The 20,076-nt window shown below is 41.4% G+C and overlaps 1 protein-coding gene across 1 annotated transcript in view; it reads left to right on the top strand.

Annotated features, from left to right (window-relative positions):
- The window catches only part of RYR3 (ryanodine receptor 3), a 457,031-nt gene that overhangs the window by 177,451 nt on the left and 259,504 nt on the right, over positions 1–20,076 (top strand). Inside the window, 3 exon segments of the mRNA XM_070378270.1 lie at positions 2,520–2,641; positions 15,994–16,162; positions 17,507–17,642. Of these exon segments, the coding sequence (XP_070234371.1) occupies positions 2,520–2,641; positions 15,994–16,162; positions 17,507–17,642 (427 nt within the window).

The following is a 20,076-nucleotide window of genomic DNA, read 5'->3' on the forward strand; positions in this document are numbered from 1 at the left end:
GTGGAGGAAGCCACAGAAGCATGAACTTGAAATTCCAAATGCGGTTTCTCCTAGTATCTTAAGCAGACCAGGAATAGGGTATAAAGCTAAGATGGCAAACAGAAAATGATATTTCTCTATGGTGGAGAAGAGCAAAGCAGAGATGTGAACAGTGTGACGGTGCTAGGGAGACAGAGGCTGGAGTACAAAGTCCCTCGGGCTGGAATGGCCTTGAAAATACAGTGGACTTTCAATTGAATTCCAAATAAGGGCTATACCCCAGGAGTAAGGGCAAATGGAAAATAGATGCCAAAACCTGATCATCTACCCTAACAGCCTATCAGAAGAAAATGCAATCCTCTGAAGAGTATGATAATATCATCCAGAGTTTCCACAATTTTTCACACCTACTAAGATAAAGATGATATTGAAAGAGAGTAGAATTTGTGGATCTGGGCTCTAACTCTGGGTAGGTGGGGACGCACTTGAAGGACCCTGTCAACTAGGGGAGACCCCAGTTTATGATGTTGGTTTATTGTGCCTCTCCCTGCCTTTTTCTCCTGGGACCATAGTCCGTAGGTCCATCTAACTGCTGGAATGTGGATTTGGGAGATGCTTTCAGAAACTCTCTCTAATGATGCCCTAATGCTAAGCCTTTGTCAGGGCTTCCCAGCTCCATTTCCTGAAGAACAAGTTAAGTTCTCCTCTAAAAATACAAAGGATGTCCAATCTTGTTAATTGGTTTATGAAACAAAATAGGAATTTAGAAAACCCAGTGGGAAATAGACATAGTGAGAAACCTGATGAATGGTAGCTCACCTTTAAGGAAGCACCCTCTTTCCATTGCCATCTTGGGCTTCTGCTTTCTGCTGTCAGTTATGGAATTCCTCCAGGAAAGAAAAAAGGACCTTAGGACGTGAGCTGCAGCAATCAATAGGACACATCATAACAACGTTCTAACAGCTGCATTTCCCCCATTTCTCATTACATTCTTGTTTGACTGGCCGGTTTGAATGTGTTATCTGAACAAGCAAAACATAAGGAGGTGGGTCTTTAGGGACCCAAAAGCTGGGACTAAGGCCAGAGTAAACCTAGTGAGATGTATTGCCAAATCTAAATGCAACACTGATAAGCAGTTGCTGGGAATCTCAAAGTAATGTTTTGAAAGAGTTGGTGAATCCAATAGTAAGGGCATCCTTTGCTAATGCTTAAGCTACGGTATATAGATGAGATGCAGGTCTCTTCAAAAATGAACATAAATTTATGCAAGCCAGCGTGCTTCTTCCTGGGTGAATTCATTCAATGAGGGTGCATTTTCAGAAGAATACAAATGAGAGGTTTGCACCTGGAAATGAGGAAATAGGTTGTTTATTTGTGCTAAAAATGAGAGATACCAAAAACCCTTATTCTAAAGATATTTTTTGGAGCCACATGTTTTGTTTAATTGACATATAAACTGACTGATTCCTACCCCACTTCCCTAGGACCTACAGATGGTCTCACTTCACTTACTCACATCAAGAGGAAACCATGCCAGGAAGTTGAATCAGAATTTGACCCTGACCTGAATCAGGGTCAAACCATCCCGGTTAATAACCACACATATTTGGTTGGCCCTTTCAAGAGAAAAATAAAAGCACTGACCTCCACACCAAAAGCTGCTAGCCCCACCTTAAAAAAAAAAAAAAATGTATCATGATGTCATTTGTGAGCAATAAGTATACTTAACTTCCTAACAATTGATTTGAGATCAGTAATATGCTGTCCCTTAAAACAAATATTCATTGAATACCTTTTATATTGTAGGTAACACGCTAAATGACTGACATGTAAATCGTCTAGTCTTCCAAACAAACCACTAAAATAAGTCCTCCTGCAGATGGTGAAGTCAGAGCAGAGAGAGGTTAAATAATTTGCTGAAAGTCACACTGCTGAGAAGTGACCTAGAGGGATTAGAAGTCAGATTGGCTGGTACCTAAGCCCATGCTTTCAAACCCCCTCTCTAGCTCCATGAGAAGCAAACCACTGTCTCAAGCTGCTTCCCTGGTTCCAGTCAACTAACCCAGTGTGGCCATCATCCTTTAGGAGAGAAAGCCACACCTCATCCCAGTAGAAAGTTTTAGAGGATTTTACTTTAATTTGTCTTTCCACTTCCTTGGTTTATCTCTGGAGAAAAAGGCTCTGAATATAGTGATTTTTCTCATTTCCAGAGATAAGTTTTTGTGTTCATTTAAAGAGAAAAATCTATCATAAAACTTGTTTTCACCCATTCAAATTGGCCATACCAGCCCAAGGAATTTATTGTAACTCAAACCATAGTGGCACATAAAATTTCATTTTCATCAAAGCACTGTGTCTCAGGAATGAATCATATATCAGTAATAGGGTATATGGACAAAATAACTTTGTTAATGTCCCACTTTCAAAATGAACACAGGGGAACTTGGTCCATTGAAGGAATACAAGGGATGAGGAAAATACTGCAAAAAACATTGACTGTCCAATGTAACCTGGCCCTGGTGTCCTTGACCCCGGGATAGGTCATACTCCATCAGGAAGGCCACATGGATGATGGATTAACCCTGCAGAGATGCCAGCGTGAGGAGTCCCAGGCTGCTCGGATCATCCGGAACACGACCGCCTTATTCAGCCAGTTTGTAAGGTACGTGAGCTCCTTCCTTTTCTCTACTTGTTGGTTTCTATTTTGCAGCCATCCGATCCCAGAGACCACCCCCTTTTAATACTATGGATTTTCAGGAAATAATTATGTACCAGCGAAGAGTTCTACCAGAAAGAGCTTGGGATTGAAACTTATTTCCCACTAGGCGAGCTCCTACCAGCTTCACTCTTGGCCCAACAAATGCCCAAGACTCTTCAGTTGGTGTCATTAGTTGGCATTCAGGTTGGCGCCATAAACAGCCAAGGTCTTCTTATGAAAATTAAATGGAAAGAGATGGAGTGCTGTAAGTCCCCTTTGTATTAGCGCATGAACAGGAGAGGAGAGAGAAAAAAAATGGATCTACAACCTCTGTGCTATTTAGAAAGGTTTTCTACATCTTTCAAAATTGTTGCTATGGTTTGGACACGAGAAGATTTGCATGGAATGCTTGGGTCACCCACCTACGACTGGGACTTAAATGGGGAAAGTAACTTAACTACCTACTTGGATCATAATCCTTCCAGCCTCAACAGTGCTGCTAAAATAGAATTCTGGATTGTATTCACCAATTACCACACACACACACACACACACACAAAAACAGATTCTGTTGTAAACAGTGCAGTGTTACAAGCCATCCTTCTCTCATAGGAAAATCTCTCTAAAGCCTAAAGGATTTCAATTGCATTTGTGGATCTGCATGAAATGAGAAAAACCTTTGTTAAGGTCCCACTATACCTTTATTTTCCTTCCTGTTGAGTCACTGTGATCCAAGGGATATGTATTAGTTAGGATACAGGCTAAGCTGCTATTGTGGTTCAGAATAAACTTATTTCTTTTTCAAGTAATAGTATAGGGGAGGCAAGTGGTTTAGGGAAAACAGACCATCCTGCTACTGGGACAGTTTCCTTCTGTCTTGCTGCTTTGAAATCTCTGTAGGTTCTTAAAGTATGTCCAGTCCAGCAGCATCACCTGGGAACTTGTCAAAAATACATATTCTTGGGATTTATCCCAGATAGACCTAATCAGACACCTAAGAGTGGTGCCTCAGAAAAGTTGAGTTTTGATGGGTCCTCCAGTTGATGCCGATGCATGCTAAAGTTTACAAACTACTGCCCTGGAATAAAGGTACCTGCCCTTGGCCAGGTATTAGATTCATCTGGGAAGCTTTTAACATCCTGATGCCAAAGTAGCATCTTCAATCAATTACATCAGAATCTCTGGAAAGTGAAAGTGAAGTCACTCAGTTGTATCCGACTCTTTGCGACCCCTGGACTGTAGCCTTCCAGGCTCCTCCGTCCATGGAATTTTCCAGGCAAGAATACTGGAGTGGGTTGCCATTTCCTTCTCCAGGAGATCTTCCTGACCCAGGGGTTGAACCCAGGTCTCCTGCCTTGTAGGCAAACGCTTTATTGTCTGAGCCTCAGAATCTCTGAGGTGGGGTCCAAACACAAGAGCCCCCTGGATAATTCTAATACTCAGTCACAGTTGAGAACCAACTGTCCTGGTATGTATTCTTCAACCGTGTGATTAAAAATAGTGTACTAGCACCATGTCTGAGGTCTGATCTGAAAAGATGAGAGAGGAAATAGAGGGCAAGCCATTTATTTTTTTAAAAAATATAACCCAGAAGTAGATCGCCTTATCTTATACTCTGTTAGCTAACACTAGTCACATGGCCACACCTAGCTAAAGAAGGCTGAGAAATCTCTCTGGTGGGTTACAACCAGAGGGTCTTGATACTAATTGAAGGAAGAAAAGCAGATGGTAGGGGTATTCTTGCCACAAGGTGGGACTGAGGCCTGAAAATCAATTATCTTTGCCTGATTTTGACTCTGCCACTGGTTTCCCATGATTCTTGAGCAAAATATATCCTCCTTTCCATTCTGCATTACATCCGAATTGCTCCCCTTCTTCACAGAAAGAGTGTAAGATTGAATGGCTTGGTATAGGTAGAAAAAATTAGCTACATGCATACATGAATTTTGCATGTAGTCTCTACTAGACCACAACCATTACTATAGGGAGTGGATAGTTTTATCTAATTCTCAATTCTCTCAACTTCTGCCCTTATATCTTTCTTAAGTCAAGGCCCCTAATTCACACATTTACAAAAATTAATTCAAAATGGATTAAAGACATTATTGTAAAACTTAAAATTATAAAACCTGTATGAGAAAACATAGGCTCAAATCATCATGACCTTGAGTTCAGCAATCTTTTATTCAATATCATACCAAAAACAAAACCTACAGAAGAAAAATTAGGTAAATTGGACTTCATCAAAATCAAAATCTTTTTTACTGTGAAGGGCACCATGGAGAAAGTGAAAAAACAATTCATGAATATTTGCAAATCATAGATCTGATAAGGGAATTGTATCTAGAATAAAGAAATCTCACATCCCAACATTAAAAAGACAAATAGACCAACTTAAAAATGGATGAAGGATCTAAACAGACATTTCTCCAAAGATGATATACAAATGGCCATAAGCATATGAAAAGATGTTCAATACTATCAGCCATCAGAAAAAATTAAATCAGAACCACAATGAGATAATGCTTCGTTCTCACTAGGATGGCTATAATAAAAAAGGCTATCAATTAGAAATGTGGGGCAGGATGTGGAGAAACTGAACCTACACTGCTGGGGGAATGTAAAATGTTGTAGTCACTATGGAATACAGTCTGGGAATTCCTCAAAATTTTAAGCATAGAGTTACCAGATGACTCAGCAATTTCATTCCTCAGTATGTGCCCAAGAGATGTTAAATATTGATCAGTTGCTCAATCATGTCCAGCGTCATGCCAGGTTTCCCTGTCCTTCACCATCTCCCAGAGCTTGCTCAAACCCATGTCCATCGAGTTGGTGGTGCCATCCAATGACTTCATCCACTGTCATTCCCTTCTCCTCCTGCCTTCGATCCTTCCCAGGATCAGGGTCTTTTCCTGCCGGGGACCAGCCCCGGCTGATCCAGGGTACTCGAAGGAGAGACGGCGTCGGCGAGGGTCAGGATACGATAGTTTCAATTAGATATTAATTAGAGATATAAAGAGTAATAGAATAAGGATAGCTCAGTAGGAAAATTCAGTGGAGAAAAGAGGCTGAGTAGCTTGGTTTATGCGGGGGACCAATAAAACTTCAAGACAAGAAGCTTGCACCACTTACGTAGGCCGCAGGCGTCCTTCCGTTCTCCCGAAGGAGAGGAGACACTGAGGCCTCCCCGGTCGGATCTTAGAAGCCCAGGCAAAATTAGTAAGCTTGGTGGGTTCCGCGCTCCAGATGGAGACTCAGCCAGAGGGAGAGAGAGACATGGGGAGACCAGTATTTTGAGAAACTTATCCCAATTCTTTATTTTCCAGAGTCTGTTTTTATACACTAAGATGTTATACAAAAGTCACGTGGGGACAGCAGTCCTGACTTTTATTAAAGTCAGGTGCTTCACACAAATGTATACAGAGGTCTTAGGGGTGTTACATCATCTTCTGGCCAGGGGGGCCTGCTGACAATTTACGACCCTCTCCTTGTGACAGCGGTCAGTCCATCAGGACACTTATTTCTCCAGGGCTGATTATTCTCAAAACAGACGCCACCCAAGTAAAGTTACACTCCTACAGGGTGAGGGTGTAGTGGGTTTTAGTTAAGGAAAGAATTTACTTAGCCTAAGGTCTAACGTGATTAATATCAAAGGTCAATTCTATATATTCATTAATGTGTGTAAGGGCAGGGGATATGGAGACTTAGCAACAAACATTGGCTCAACAAATGAAAAACCCTTCGCCAATACAATTTCTAATCAGCCCATTATACTTATACTAATAGTTTTCTAACTTTTCTAAGGAACCTGTTTTTAGAAGGTTTAAAGCATCTTGTGCCTCTCACGGTTGGGAGGCTGTGAGCGATCACATGTGGCCGGACAAGCCTGTCAGGCAGGCCAGAGAACCTTCAGAGGAGTTTGTAGGTTAAAACACTCTTATCACGCCCAGGAATTATTATAAACTGGAGCTCTAAGTTAACTCCTTCTCCAAAAGAGGTGGTGGGGGACAGCCCCCCGTAAAGTCAGAGGTGTAGGTAAGAGCACAAAGTAGTAAAGTAGGCAGGCTCTGGTTATGGGGGTAGACGCTCGAGGATTTCCAGGGGGACTCCTGAGGCTCGATCCCGCCTTTGCGTATGTCGAGCCTCCTTCCTCATGACTTTGCCATGGGCGGAGTACCTCACTCTGGCCCCCAACACCAGTGAGTCTGTTCTTCACATCAAGTGGCCAAAGTATTGGAACTTCAGTTTTAGCATTAGTCCTTCCAATGAATATTTAGAACTGATTTCCTTTAGGATTGACTGGTTTGAACTCCTTGCAGTCCAAGGGACTCAAGAATCTTCTCCAGCACCACAGTTCAAAAGCATCAGTTCTCTAGTGCTCAGCCTTCTTTATGGTCCAACTCTCACATCTATACATGACTACTGGAAAACCATAGCTTTGACTAGACGGACCTTTGTCAGCAAAGTAATATCTGTGCATTTTAATATACTGACTAGGTTTGTCATAGCTTTTCTTCCAAGGAGCACGTGTCTTTTAATTTTATGGCTGCAGTCACCATCTGCAGTGGTTTTGGAGCCCAAGGAAATAAAGTCTCTTACTGTTTCCATTGTTTGCCCATCTATTTGCCATGAAGTGATCAGACCAGATGCCATGATCTTTGTTTTCTGAATGTTGAGTTTTAAGCCAGCTTTTTCACCTTCCTGTTTCAGCTTCATCAAGAGGCTATTTAGTTCTCTTCATTTTCTGCCATAAGGGTGGTGTCATCTGCATATCCGAGGTTATTGATATTTCTCCCCATAATCTTCATTCCAGCTTGTGCTTCATCCAGCCTGGCATTTCTCATGATGGACTGTGCATATAAGTTAAATAAGCAGGGGGACAATATACAGCCTCGATATACTCATTTCCCAATTTTGAACCAGTGCATTGTTCCATGTCCAGTTCTAACTGTTGCTTCTTGACCTGCATACAGGTTTCTCAGAAGGCAGGTAAGGTAGTCTGGTATTCCCATCTCCTTAAGAATTTTCCATGGTTTATTGTGATCCACACAGTCAAAGGCTTTAACATAGTCAATGAAGCAGAAGTAGATGATTTTCTGAAATTCTCTTGCTTTTTTGATTATCCAATGGATGTTGGCAATTTGATCTCTGGTTCCTCTGCCTTTTCTAAATCCAGCTTGAACATCTGGAACCTCTTGGTTCATGTACTGTTGAAGCCTGACTTGGAGAATTTTAAGCATTACTTTGCATGTGCGATGAGTGCAGTTGTGCAGTAGTTTGAACATTCTTTGACATTGCCTTTCTTTGGGATTGGAGTGAAAACCGACCTTTTCCCGTCCTGTGGCCACTGCTGAGTTTTCCAAATTTGCTGGCATATTGAGTGCAAGAGTTTAACAGCATCGTCTTTTAGGACTTGAAATAGCTCAGCTGGAATTCTATCACTTCCACTAGCTTTGTTCATAGTGATGCTTCGGAAGGCCCACTTGACTTCAAACTCCAGGATGTCTGGCTCTAGGTGAGTGATCACACCATCATGGTTATCTTTAAGATCTTTTTTGTTTAGTCCTTCTGTGTATTCTTGCCACCTCTTCTTAATATCTTCTGCTTCTGTTAGGTCCGTACCATTTCTGCCCTTTATTATGCCCATCTTTGTATGAAATATTCCCTTGGTATCTCTATCTTTCTTGAAGAGCTCTCTAGTCTTTCTCATTCTATTGTTTTCCTCTATTTCCTAGTATTGATCACTTAGAAAGGCTTTCTTATCTCTCCTTGCTGTCCTTTGGAATTCTGCATTCAGATGTGTATATTTTTCCTTTTCTCCTTTGCCTTTCGCTTCTCTTCTTTTCTCAGCTATTTGTAAGGCCTCCTCAGATAACCAAACAAAAACTTGTACACAAATGTTCGAAGCAGCATTACTCATAATAGACAAAAAGCGATAGCAATGTAAATGTCTATCAACTGACGAATGAATAAATAAAAGGTGCTGTATCCATATACCAGAATATTATATGTCTGTAAAAAGGTATGAAGTTCTAACATACACTACAACATAAATGAACCTTGTAAACATGCTCAGTGAAAAAAAGCCAGTCGCAAAAGACTACATATTGTATTACTGCATTTATATGAAATATCTGAAATAGACAAATCTGTAGAAACAAAGTACATCTGGGAATGGTATGATAGCAGGTGATAAGGGGGATGGGATTTGAGGAAAAGCTGATGAAAAATTCTAAAATTGACTTAGGTCATGGTTGCACAACTCTGTAAATATACTAAAAACAATTGTACCGTTTGAATAGATTATGGTATAATACATGAACTATATTTCAATAAAGCTGTTATTTTTAAAAATTCAGTGGGAGTTACATGCCTAACAATGGGAAAATTATTTTTAAACAGCTTTATTGAGTTATAATTTGCATATCATAAAATCCATCCCTTTAAGTGTACAACTCAGTGAATTTTAATAAATGTATACAGCTGTACAGCCATTGTTACTATTCAGTTTTAGAACACTTTCATCACCCCAAAAGGATTCCTTATGCCTATTGCAGTTTATACTAGTTACCACTCCCGGCCCCAGGCAACCAATCATCTGCTTCTCTCACATTTTAATGCATTAAATTGATAAACCATACAATATGTGGTCTGTTGAATCTGGCCTTTACATTTAGCATTACATTTTTGAGGTTCATCCCTATTGCAATATGTAATGGTGTCCTGTCCCTTCTTATTGCTAAAAAGTATCTCTGTGAGTATGTTTTAAATACATATTACATATATAAATTGTACACACATACATACACAAAAAGGTGTGCTGCTGCTGCTGCTAAGTCGCTTCAGTCGTGTCCGACTCTGTGCGACCCCATAGACGACAGCCCACCAGGCTCCCCTGTCCCTGGGATTCTCCAGGCAAGAACACTGGAGCGGATTGCCATTTCCTTCTCCAATGCATGAAAGTGAGAAGTGAAAGTGAAGTCGCTCAGTCATGTCTGACCCTCAGTGACCCCATGGACTGCAGCCTTCCAGGCTCCTCCATCCATGGGACTTTCCAGGCAAGCGTACTGGAGTTGGTGCCATCGCCTTCTCTGACAAAAACATATACATGTATGTATATATATATATGATTGTGTGTGTGTGTGTATATATATATATATGGAGAGAGAGAGATACACAAGTATACTCATCTCACATACTAAAACATGTTTATAGTAAAATAGCACTATCTTGATTAATATACCTTTATAATAAGTATTAAAATCAGATAGAGTCCTCCTACAATGTTGTACTTTTTTTGATATTATTTTAATCCTTTGCATTCCCATATAAATTTAAGGGTGAATTTATCAATTTTTGTAAGAAAGCCTGCAGGGATTTTGATAGATATTGCAAAGGATCTACACATCAATTTTGGGAAACTTTTATCTTAATAAATCTTTCAGTCCATAAACACAGAATGTCTGTCCATTCATTTATTCTTCTTGGATTCCTTTCAACACGATATTAGAATTTCCAGTATGTAAATCTTATACTTTTTTTTATGAAATGTATACAGTATTTATTTTTGATGCAACTACAAATGGAGGTGTTTTCTTAATTTCATTTCAGATTGTTCACTGCTGGTGTCTATAAATACTGACATGGAGAAACTGAGTTTTTAACATGTCAGCCATGTATCCTATGACCTAGATGAAATTTTTTATTATAGCGAGGGTATTTTTTGGTGTGGATTCTTTAGAATTTTCTACATACAGGATCGTGTCATCTGTGAATAAAAGGAGTGGTTTTTTCCTTTCCAATAAGAATGAATGTCCTTCATTTCTATTTTATTTTGCATGATTGCCCTGGATAGAACATCTACTACAATATGAAATAAAGTAGAGAGAACAGACATCCTTGTCTTGTTCTTGATCTTAGTGGGAAAACATTTGGTCTTTGACTATTAAGTTTGGTACTTACTTGCAGAATTTTCGTAGATGTCTTTTGTCAAGTTGAGGAAGTTCTCTTCTACTTCTAGCTTGATGAGAGCTTTTTATATTGAATGAATGTTAGTTAGATTTTGTCAAATTCTTTCTGTCTATTGAGTTGATGGTGTGGTTTTGTCCTTTATTTATATAGTTTATTACATTATCTGCTTGAGAATGTGATTGAAATCAGTATTATTGTTGAATTGTCTATTTCTCCCTCAATTCTGTCAATTTTTACTGCACATATTTTGGTCTCTGTTACTGGGTGCTTTGAAAGTGAAAGTATTAGTCACTCAGTCACATCCGACTCTGCAGTCCCATGGAGTGTAGCCCATCAGGCTCCTCTGTCCATGGAATTTTCCAGGCAAGAATACTGGCGTGGGTAGCCTTTCCCTTCTCCAGGGGATCTTCTCAATGCAGGGATCAAACCTAGATTTCCTACACTGCATGCAGATTCTTTACCATCTGAGCCACCAAGGAGTTTATAATAAATATATCTTCCTCCCAAACTCATTCTTATAAAATATCGCCCTCTTTTCTTTTTTTTTAAATTATCCCCAAGTGTTTCTTTTCTTTGAAATTGAAATAGTTGATTTACAATATTATATTGGTTTCAGATGTACACTGTGATGACTCAATTTTGAAGATTACATTTCATTATAAGTTATCACAGGATAATGGCTATAACTTCCTGTGCTATGCAATATATCTTTGTTGCTTATGTATTTTATACATAATAGTTTGTATCTGATAATCCCATACCCCTATTTTGCCCCTCCCCACATCCTTTTCCCCTTTGTTAACTACAAATTTGTTTTCTGTGTCTGTGAGTCTGTGTTATATATACATTGATTTGTATTATTTTTTTAGGTTCCACATATAAGCGATATTATATAGTATTTGTGTTTTCCTGTGTGACTTGTTTCACCCTGAATAATATTCTCTAGGCCCATCTGTTTTGCTGTAAATGGCAGAAGGTTATTCTTTTTTATGGCTGAGTCCCTCTTTATGTGAATATTTTTTGTCTCAATTTATTTTGTAGAGCCACTCCAGCTGTCTCACACGCTAGTTACAGTTACTGTTTGCATGGTGTATCTCAGTCCTTTCACTCTCAACTTATTTGCGTCTTTGAATTGGAAATGTGTCTTGTAGATAGCATACCGTGAACCTTTTTTTTCCCCCAAAATGCCGTCTGACTGTCTCTTCCTTTTACTGGTGTGTGTAATCAATTTATAGATAGTGTAATTATTCAGATGATTGGTTTCATGTGTGCCATTTTGCTATTTGATTTTTATGTCTTTTTGTTCCTCTATTCTTCCTTAACTGCTTTCTTTTGTGTTAAATTGACATTTTCTAGTACTATTTTAATTCCTTTGAGTGTTTTTAACTACTTTTTTAAGTTATATTCTTAGTTGCTCTAGGGAACTTAGTATGTCTTTGATACGAAATAATCTACTTCACATTAATATGAATTTAACAAGTAAATCAACTTTGCTCCAATATTGTTCTCTTCTCTCAACTCCTTTGTGACAATACTGATATATATATATATATTATAGCTTCATGTGGTATAAGCCCAGCAATACAGTTTTATAATTATTGTTTTATGCATTTTTAATTAGGTATAAGAACAAAAAAGAGAAACATTGGTACATATTCATATTGTTTTACATTGAACTGCATAGTAACCTTTACCACTGCTCTTTATTTCTCAGGATGGATTCTAGTAAGTGTCTCATGTCATTGACTTTCAGCTTGGAGTACTTATTTCTTGTGGGGCAAGCTCCTACCCTTTGCTGATAGACCTGTGTGTGGGTTGGATAATATGTCCAAAGGTCAGGCAGTTTTAAGTTCATCCTGAATTTTACTTTCTGCTTGCACAAGGCTTCATCATATTCAGCCAGAGATGAATAATACCTGGGGCCCCCTCTGTTTCTTCCTGAGTGTGTCTGTCTGGGACCTTGGGCATGGCCTGCCTCACCCTGTTAGACCTTCTTTTCTTTGGAGCTAGGGGAGAGGACCGGAGAAGGCAATGGCACCCCACTCCAGTACTCTTGCCTGGAAAATCCCATGGATGGAGGAGCCTTGTAGGCTACAGTCCATGGGGTTGCTAAAAGTCAAACACGACTGAGCGACTTCACTTTCACTTTTCACTTTCATGCATTGGAGAAGGAAATGGCAACCCGCTCCAGTGTTCTTGCCTGGAGAATCCCAGGGACGGGGGAGCCTAGTGGGCTGCCGTCTATGGGGTTGAACAGAGTCGGACACGACTGAAGCGACTTAGCAGCAGCAGGGGAGAGGATGGGAACTATCTCAGGTTGAAATATCATAGATTCCCACTGTTCTTACCAAGGTTCATTATTTAAAAAAAAAAAAAAAAAAACTTCTCAATTTCCTGTATACCTTTGGTCAATTTCCAGAATCCTAAAACAGTTTTTTGGATGATTTTGTCCAATTTTGTCACTTCTATTGGGAGAAAGAACTCACTGAGCTCCTCATTTCTGGAAGCCCCACCTTCAGTGGAAGAGATTCTTGATTCTCCCTGACACAGGATGTTTTACAAGAAAGGAGGGCTAATGAACAGCAAACCAGTACAGCAGAGGTGAGGGCTACAAAAGCCACGGTGCTTACATTTTGCAAGAGTTGGAAAGTGAAGGATGACAGCATAATTTAAATAGATTCTCCTCTCCCACCCCTTTTGAGAAACCAACAGTGCATGTGATGTACAAATGGAAACCAGAGAGATTGACCTTCTACAAGAACAAGTTAAAGGAATAAAGAATGAAGAATAACAATGAAGAAGATAATGTTTAAGTTTCCTGTACTGTCTCATCATCCCCTGTGTGCTTGTTGGGAAATGTCCCATAGGACAAATGAACAGTGTGATGGACCGAGGAGTCTCAGATGTCCTGCTGGAGACAGAAGATGCTATCCAGCTGTCCTCTGAGTTTCGCTTTTGGAGGGGAATGATATATAAATAATTATGGTAACTGTATGGTAAATGGGAGAAGGCAATGGCACCCCACTCCAGTACTGTTGCCCAGAAAATCCCATGGATGGAGGAGCCTGGTAGGCTGCAGTCCACGGGGTCACACAGAGTCAGATACGACTGAGGTGACTTCACTTTCACTTTCCACTTTCATGCATTAGAGAAGGAAATGGCAACCCACTCCAGTGTTCTTGCCTGGAGAATCCCATGGATGGAGAAGCCTGGTAGGCTGCAGTCCATGGGGTCGCACAGAGTCAGACACGACTGAAGCGACTTAGCAGCAGCAGCAGCAGTGTGGTAAATACTCAGAATCACCTGAGCTTTTACTTAGGAAAAGAAGTCCTTGTCAAAGATCTGAGAACATAATGGGACAGTGGCTGTAGGGGCCGGAGGAAGGCTGAACTGAGATGGGGGCCAGTTGTAATTAGTTCTGAACTGCGGCATCCTCTTGTCCCTGTCCATCTAGATCCATCTGGGTCTCCTCCCCCAAGGTTCTAGAGTAGACTGCGAGCATCTTGAAGCCATTCAGAGGATGCGTCCTCAATGCCAAGCACGTATTATGTGTTCTCCTTTGAAGGAAGGAGGCATTCTCCCTGGAGGACTGTCAGATTGATGTTTCTTCAAGAGGCAAGATGAAGTGATCCAGCACTTAGAACCCACAGGAAAAAAAAAATTAGCCCCAGAAGGATCCTGGCAAACATAGTGTCTACCTTCCTATGTTTCAGTTAAATTGAAGCACAGGAGTCTTAGCGGCACTCCAAGGACCTCACAGTTAAATGGCAGTGACTGTAACCTGGGCTTTCCCACCCTCTGTATACTGATGTGCTGCCCCATCAAGCTACAGAAATGCCTACAGACCTCTTCTCTCATCCTCATTTCTCATCACACGAGGACATACTCTTCACTTGACTGGCCTGAGTGTCTCTGATATATGGAAAGTATTAAATTTTTAAAAAGAGAGAGAGGGAGAGAAAAAAAACTTTGCAACTAGCTCAGAAATATTGAGGAAAACGTATTCATTCTTACTGAATGTGAAACTGGGGAGTCATTCCTGATTGAGTTCTCTTTCCCAAACCTTCACCTCATATCCATGTGGGATTCTCTTCCTCACTGTCTCTGAATCCAATAATATCCCAGAGAATGTTTAATAATCACTTCCTGAGCACCTGCCATGGGCAGAGGACACACTGCTGAGAAGTGCCTCCTGCCTGTAATTCACTCTTTCTCTCATTGTGTGCACTTGGCATTTTTATACAGAAGTGGAATTACTGTCATCTCATAACCTGAATATTTTCAGGACTTGTTTATAAGCTTTGTCTGAGGCCTAGCTCACAATCTTTTCTTTTTTTTTTTTTCCCACAATATTTTCTTTAGCTTGTGTCCAGACAGATATGTAAGCACATCTTCAGTAAATATAAAGGACGGCTCATTAGAAATTGACCACAGAGGAAAACCCCTGATGTTATTTACTCACGGAATAAGTTCCCATTCCACTAGGGTCTCGACAGTGGGGTCTCAGATTCAGTTTCATGGACTGCATCCACTCCCCCTTCTCTTCTTAGCCTTGGCCTCTGAAAAGCTCACCAGTGTACTTCTCAAGGAGACGGGAAAACAAAGGGTCATTTTGTCATCTGTAGAGGTTTGTGGCCTCTCTGTGTTGGAAAGACTCAGTTATAAGATTTGTTTGGAAAATTATGACATAGGGAGTCAGACCCACATACATATAGGATAGGAGGAACACAACAGGGGGAGATGGTGGGGGTGTTGAAGCAGAGAAGAAGAATGTTGAGAGATGGGACACTGGTGGGGGGTGGAAAAACAGAGGCCACACAGAGGAAGTTGAAAGGAGAGACAGAGCAGGGAAGACATCAACACATCAACAAATAGGGCGCCTGCAAACATACAAACATTAAGAGGAAAACACCCACAGAGATATCACAAAGACACATGGGGAGACAAAAGACAAAGATGTAGATGGAGGAAGAGACCAGTGATGAAACCCCTTCCAGCTGATGCTTAACCTGTCTCAGGAACATGTGGTAGTCTAAAAGAACTATGGGTTAATAATTATCTATAAAAGTACTTCTACCTAAAAAGGAAGACCTGGCAGACAGCCAGGGATCCTTTCCATTGATTTATAAAATGGTTTGAAAATTGAATCAGCAATTCCTTCCCATTATGCTGTTTGTCAGCAAACTTCAATTGGAGGTTATCTGTACAGCGACTATCCCAGGTGCCCAACAACCATACCAGTCGCTGTGCCCAGTTCAGGGCAGGGAGGAGCTAGGACCTAGTGGACGCTCGTCAGGGTCCTGCTAGAGACCCGCTGCCTAAGCCATGTCCATCTGTGGTTTCAGTGGAAACAGTCGCACAGCTGCCCCGGTCACCCTGCCAATAGAAGAGGTCCTGCAGACCTTACATGACCTGATTGCCTACTTCCAGCCCCCGGAGGAGGGGATGCAGCATGAAGGCAAGCAGAACAAGCTCCGCTCACTCAAAAACAGACAGAATCTTTTCAAGGAAGAGGTAAGTCCAAAACATTAAAAAGTGAGATGCTTTTTGTGTCCAGAGCTAAAAGTACCCTGATGACTGCAATTTAGAGTCTCCATGCAGTCTCTGTCTCCATGCATGCATGTGTTCTAGAAAGAGAGAAGAGCAAAAAGAGAAAGTTGGAAAGAAAAAGATCCATTGGGAGTTACCCTTTCCTGTCAGCACCCGGATCACATTAGCAGCAAACATTGTCATGCTTGTACTTTGGTACATTCAAACCAGATTAATTTAAAGCTTCAGTGTCGCCTATGTATCCAAAATTGGTCTTCCATAAAATCTCAGCTATGACAGTATGGCACTAGCTGTGATTCCCAAATTTTGGAAGGTATGAGAATTATCTTAGAACTTTGTTGGAAAAATATGAATTCCCAGGTTCCACCACATCAGAAATGCCTGGAGAGCTGGTTTAAGAGATACGGATGCTACTATGTCTCAAGGTGAACTTGAGCATCTGAGTCACGAGGGATGGGCATAGATATGGGGAAAATACTAACTTGGGGCTCAAGGAGTCCTGGCCCTAGTTCTGGCTTCATCCCTGGCTGTGTGTGATCTTAGATCACATGGCTTTTCTGAGCTTGGACATGATGATTTGGCATTAATTTTAAGGCCATAGTCATATTCCTGCGGCCTTGCATTCCTGTGGACAGGGCTTGTCCTTTGGGCATTTCTAAAGTGTGGGAAGTAGACCTGTCCTTACTGAGCCTTCTGATGTGAGCAGACTTTGGCTGGGGGAACTTTCTGTGTGCCTTTATAGGCTGCTGAAACTACACTTAACATTTCCCTCCTGCTCTTTAAGAACAGCTGGGCACAGATGTTTTTAGTGGGTGGCATAGTACTGTAAATTAGATGGAAAGGTCGTTTTAGAAAATCCTCTTTTAGTCTTATTGTCTCTAAATTCCCTTTTTGGAGCAGATGGGGAGATGCACAAGTTTGCATCTTAAAGAAAAATAGATCCTATATCCAAGGGCTGTTTCTAGGTGAGTCAGAATCATTTCACACCAGACAGAGCAGGCTTCTGTGAGACTCATTCGTGTTCCCTCTTCCTCACTACGTCCTTGGTTTAAGTTAAACACGTGGGGGCAAGCCTGTCAGAGGAGACTGCTGACTCACTTCCAGAATGGATGCTATTTAGGTCTCTGAGGCATAGACATGCATATTTTGTTTTGGGGAGGAAAAAACAAAACCCAAATTGGCACCGTGAAGGTCTGTTTGTACATTAGTATCACCAGCTTTGAAAGGTGAATGATATGGGAGAGGAAAGAACAAAAGGGATCCTGAGATCTTACGTATTTTCACTTTTTTCCCAACTTGCCTTCACAGGGAATGTTAGCCCTTGTGTTAAACTGCATTGATCGCTTAAATATCTACAATAGCATAGCACACTTTGCAGGGATCGCCAGGGAGGAGAGTGGGATGGCCTGGAAAGAAATTCTGAACCTTCTCTACAAATTGCTCGGTAAGTACATGCCCAGAGCTCTCTCCCTGGGCAGGTGGCTGTGGAGGTCTATAGGCATTTTTGTTCCGGGAAGGGGGAGCCCAAAAGGGGGACTCTTATCTAACATTCAGAAATGAGTGGTCTAGATATATGTGCTAACAAAACAAGAGAATTTGTTGGGAAGGGGCACCTGGACGGAGAGGAGAGTTAGGGAACCCGGGAGGACTGCTCTGTCATGTGGCTCACAGTCTAGGGTCCTATGGTAATGGGATTAGTTTCCAGGTTGTCTCTGGCCAATCACTCTTACTCGCGTTCTCCCTGGTCGTGCATGCATTCCTCAGCCAAGATGGATTCCAGCAAGGAGGATTCTGGGAGGTCAGTAGGATATGTGATGTCTCCTTTTGACCTTTCCAAAATTCTTCCTGTTGGTGGTGCTTTGTTAGTTCTATGTTCCTTACCAGGATCTCCTATTGTAAAATAACTCATGCAACTGATTACTGTGGTGCCTGGCCAGGGTGGGTGGTTTCAGCCAATGTTTCCCTTAACATTTTCATGGAACAAACTGCTATTGTCATCCAGCCTCATTCCTTGGAAGATTGTGTTAACCACTTGATTCTAACCCAGTGGATTATCAAATCAACCCTGAATATTCATTGGAAGGACATGCTGAAGCTGATGCTCCAATACTTTGGCCACCTGATGCGAAGAGCCAATTCACTGGAAAGACCCTGATGCTGGAAAAGATTGAGCACAAGAAGAGAAGGGGGAGACAGAGGATGAGATGGTTGGATGGCATCACTGACTCAATGGACATGAGTTTGAGCAAGCTCTGGGAGATAGTGAAGGACAGGGAAGCCTGGTGTGCTGCAGTTGATGGGGTTACAGAGAGTCAGACATGAGTTGGCGACTGAACAACAACTAACCCAGCCATTCATTATGTTAACTGGTAACTTATTTTACTTTCCAAAATGACAGCAACTGGAAGCAAATGGTGATTGGTTTTATCAAACTACCTGTGAAGCACTTGGCAGTTTCTTACACTCCCTGAACCTCATCATTAAAATGAGAGAACAAGGCAAAAATATGTTTAACATACCCTCCAGTTCCAGACTTCTGACACCTGCAGTCAGAGGATGTCTACTCTCTTCAAAAGTGTACCCTTTCACTGTCCACTTGTTGGGCAGTCATGATTCCTGCTGTTTTGGCCTGTTTTTATTTCATTTTGGTGGAAAGAAAAAGGAAATTGAGTAGAGATGTTCCAGCATCCAATCTTTCTTCTCACAACTCTGAATGCATGGTGACCTTCCAGTGCCTGCTGTAACCAATGCCACATGGGCCCAGGCTGCCAGCCTGTGGGAAGAAGACAGTGCAAGATAGTATTGGCCTCTGCAAGAAGGTGGCCACCGATAATGATTTGGCCATGGTAACAGGGCAGCATTTTAGGGCTTTTCTCTGATGTAAATGTTCCATTGAGAGGAAATCCATGGAAAGTTGAGCAGGTCAGAGGGAAGCCTGGAGAAATCAGGTCAGATTCATTCAAGTTGTCAAGGGTCAAGCTGATTAGATTGTGACTGTACTGAGTGACCTCATAAAGTCTCTTCCAACTCTTAACGTTTTATGATATGGCTTAAACTCAGTAGTAATTATTACAACAATAGTAGCTAACATTTGTTGATGCCAGGCAGTAGGATATCTCTTTTTGATCCTCAGAGCAACACTGTGAGGTGTAGGTACTCTGACCATTTTATTGAAGAATCTGATGCTCAGAAATGTTCATAACTCATCCAGGGTCATACATGTTAGAAGAGTGATGGAACTATGGCTTGAGTCCAGACAGCCTGGCTGCAGAGCCTCAAGCTCAACCCCCTAGTTGTTCATTCACTAAGTCACGTCTGACTCTTTGCAACCCCATAGGTTACCACATGCCAGGCTTCCCTGTCTCTCACTATCTCCCAGAGTTTGCTCAAACTCATACCCATTGAATCAATGATGCCATCCAACCATCGCATCCTCTGTCACCCCCTTCTCCTCCTGCTCTCTTTCTTTCCCAGCATCAGGGTCTTTTTCAGTGAGTCTGTTCTTCACATCAGGTGGCCAAAGTATAGGAGCTTCAGCTTCAGCATCAGTCTTTCCAATGAATATTCAGGGTTGATTTCCTTTGGGATTGACTGGTTTGATCTTGTTATGGCTGATCTGAGAAGCAGGATAGGAGATCAGACTGAATTCTGCCCTTTGATGGCTGTGGAGGTACGAAGCAGAGGTCCTGAGGAAGAATTTCCTTATCCAAATACCTTACAAATGTCTGTGAATACCACAGTCTTTGAAAACCAGCAGCATGACGAGAAAGCCTCAGGGCCAATCAGTTTACATGGACTTATTCCAGAGTCCCGTCCATAGTACTGGCCTATGGAGGGAAGGCTACTTGGTCTTATAGTGAAAATCTAGTGACAGCATA

This window comes from Bos mutus, chromosome 10, assembly GCF_027580195.1.
Source record: "Bos mutus isolate GX-2022 chromosome 10, NWIPB_WYAK_1.1, whole genome shotgun sequence".
NCBI classification, from domain to species: Eukaryota; Metazoa; Chordata; class Mammalia; order Artiodactyla; family Bovidae; genus Bos; species Bos mutus.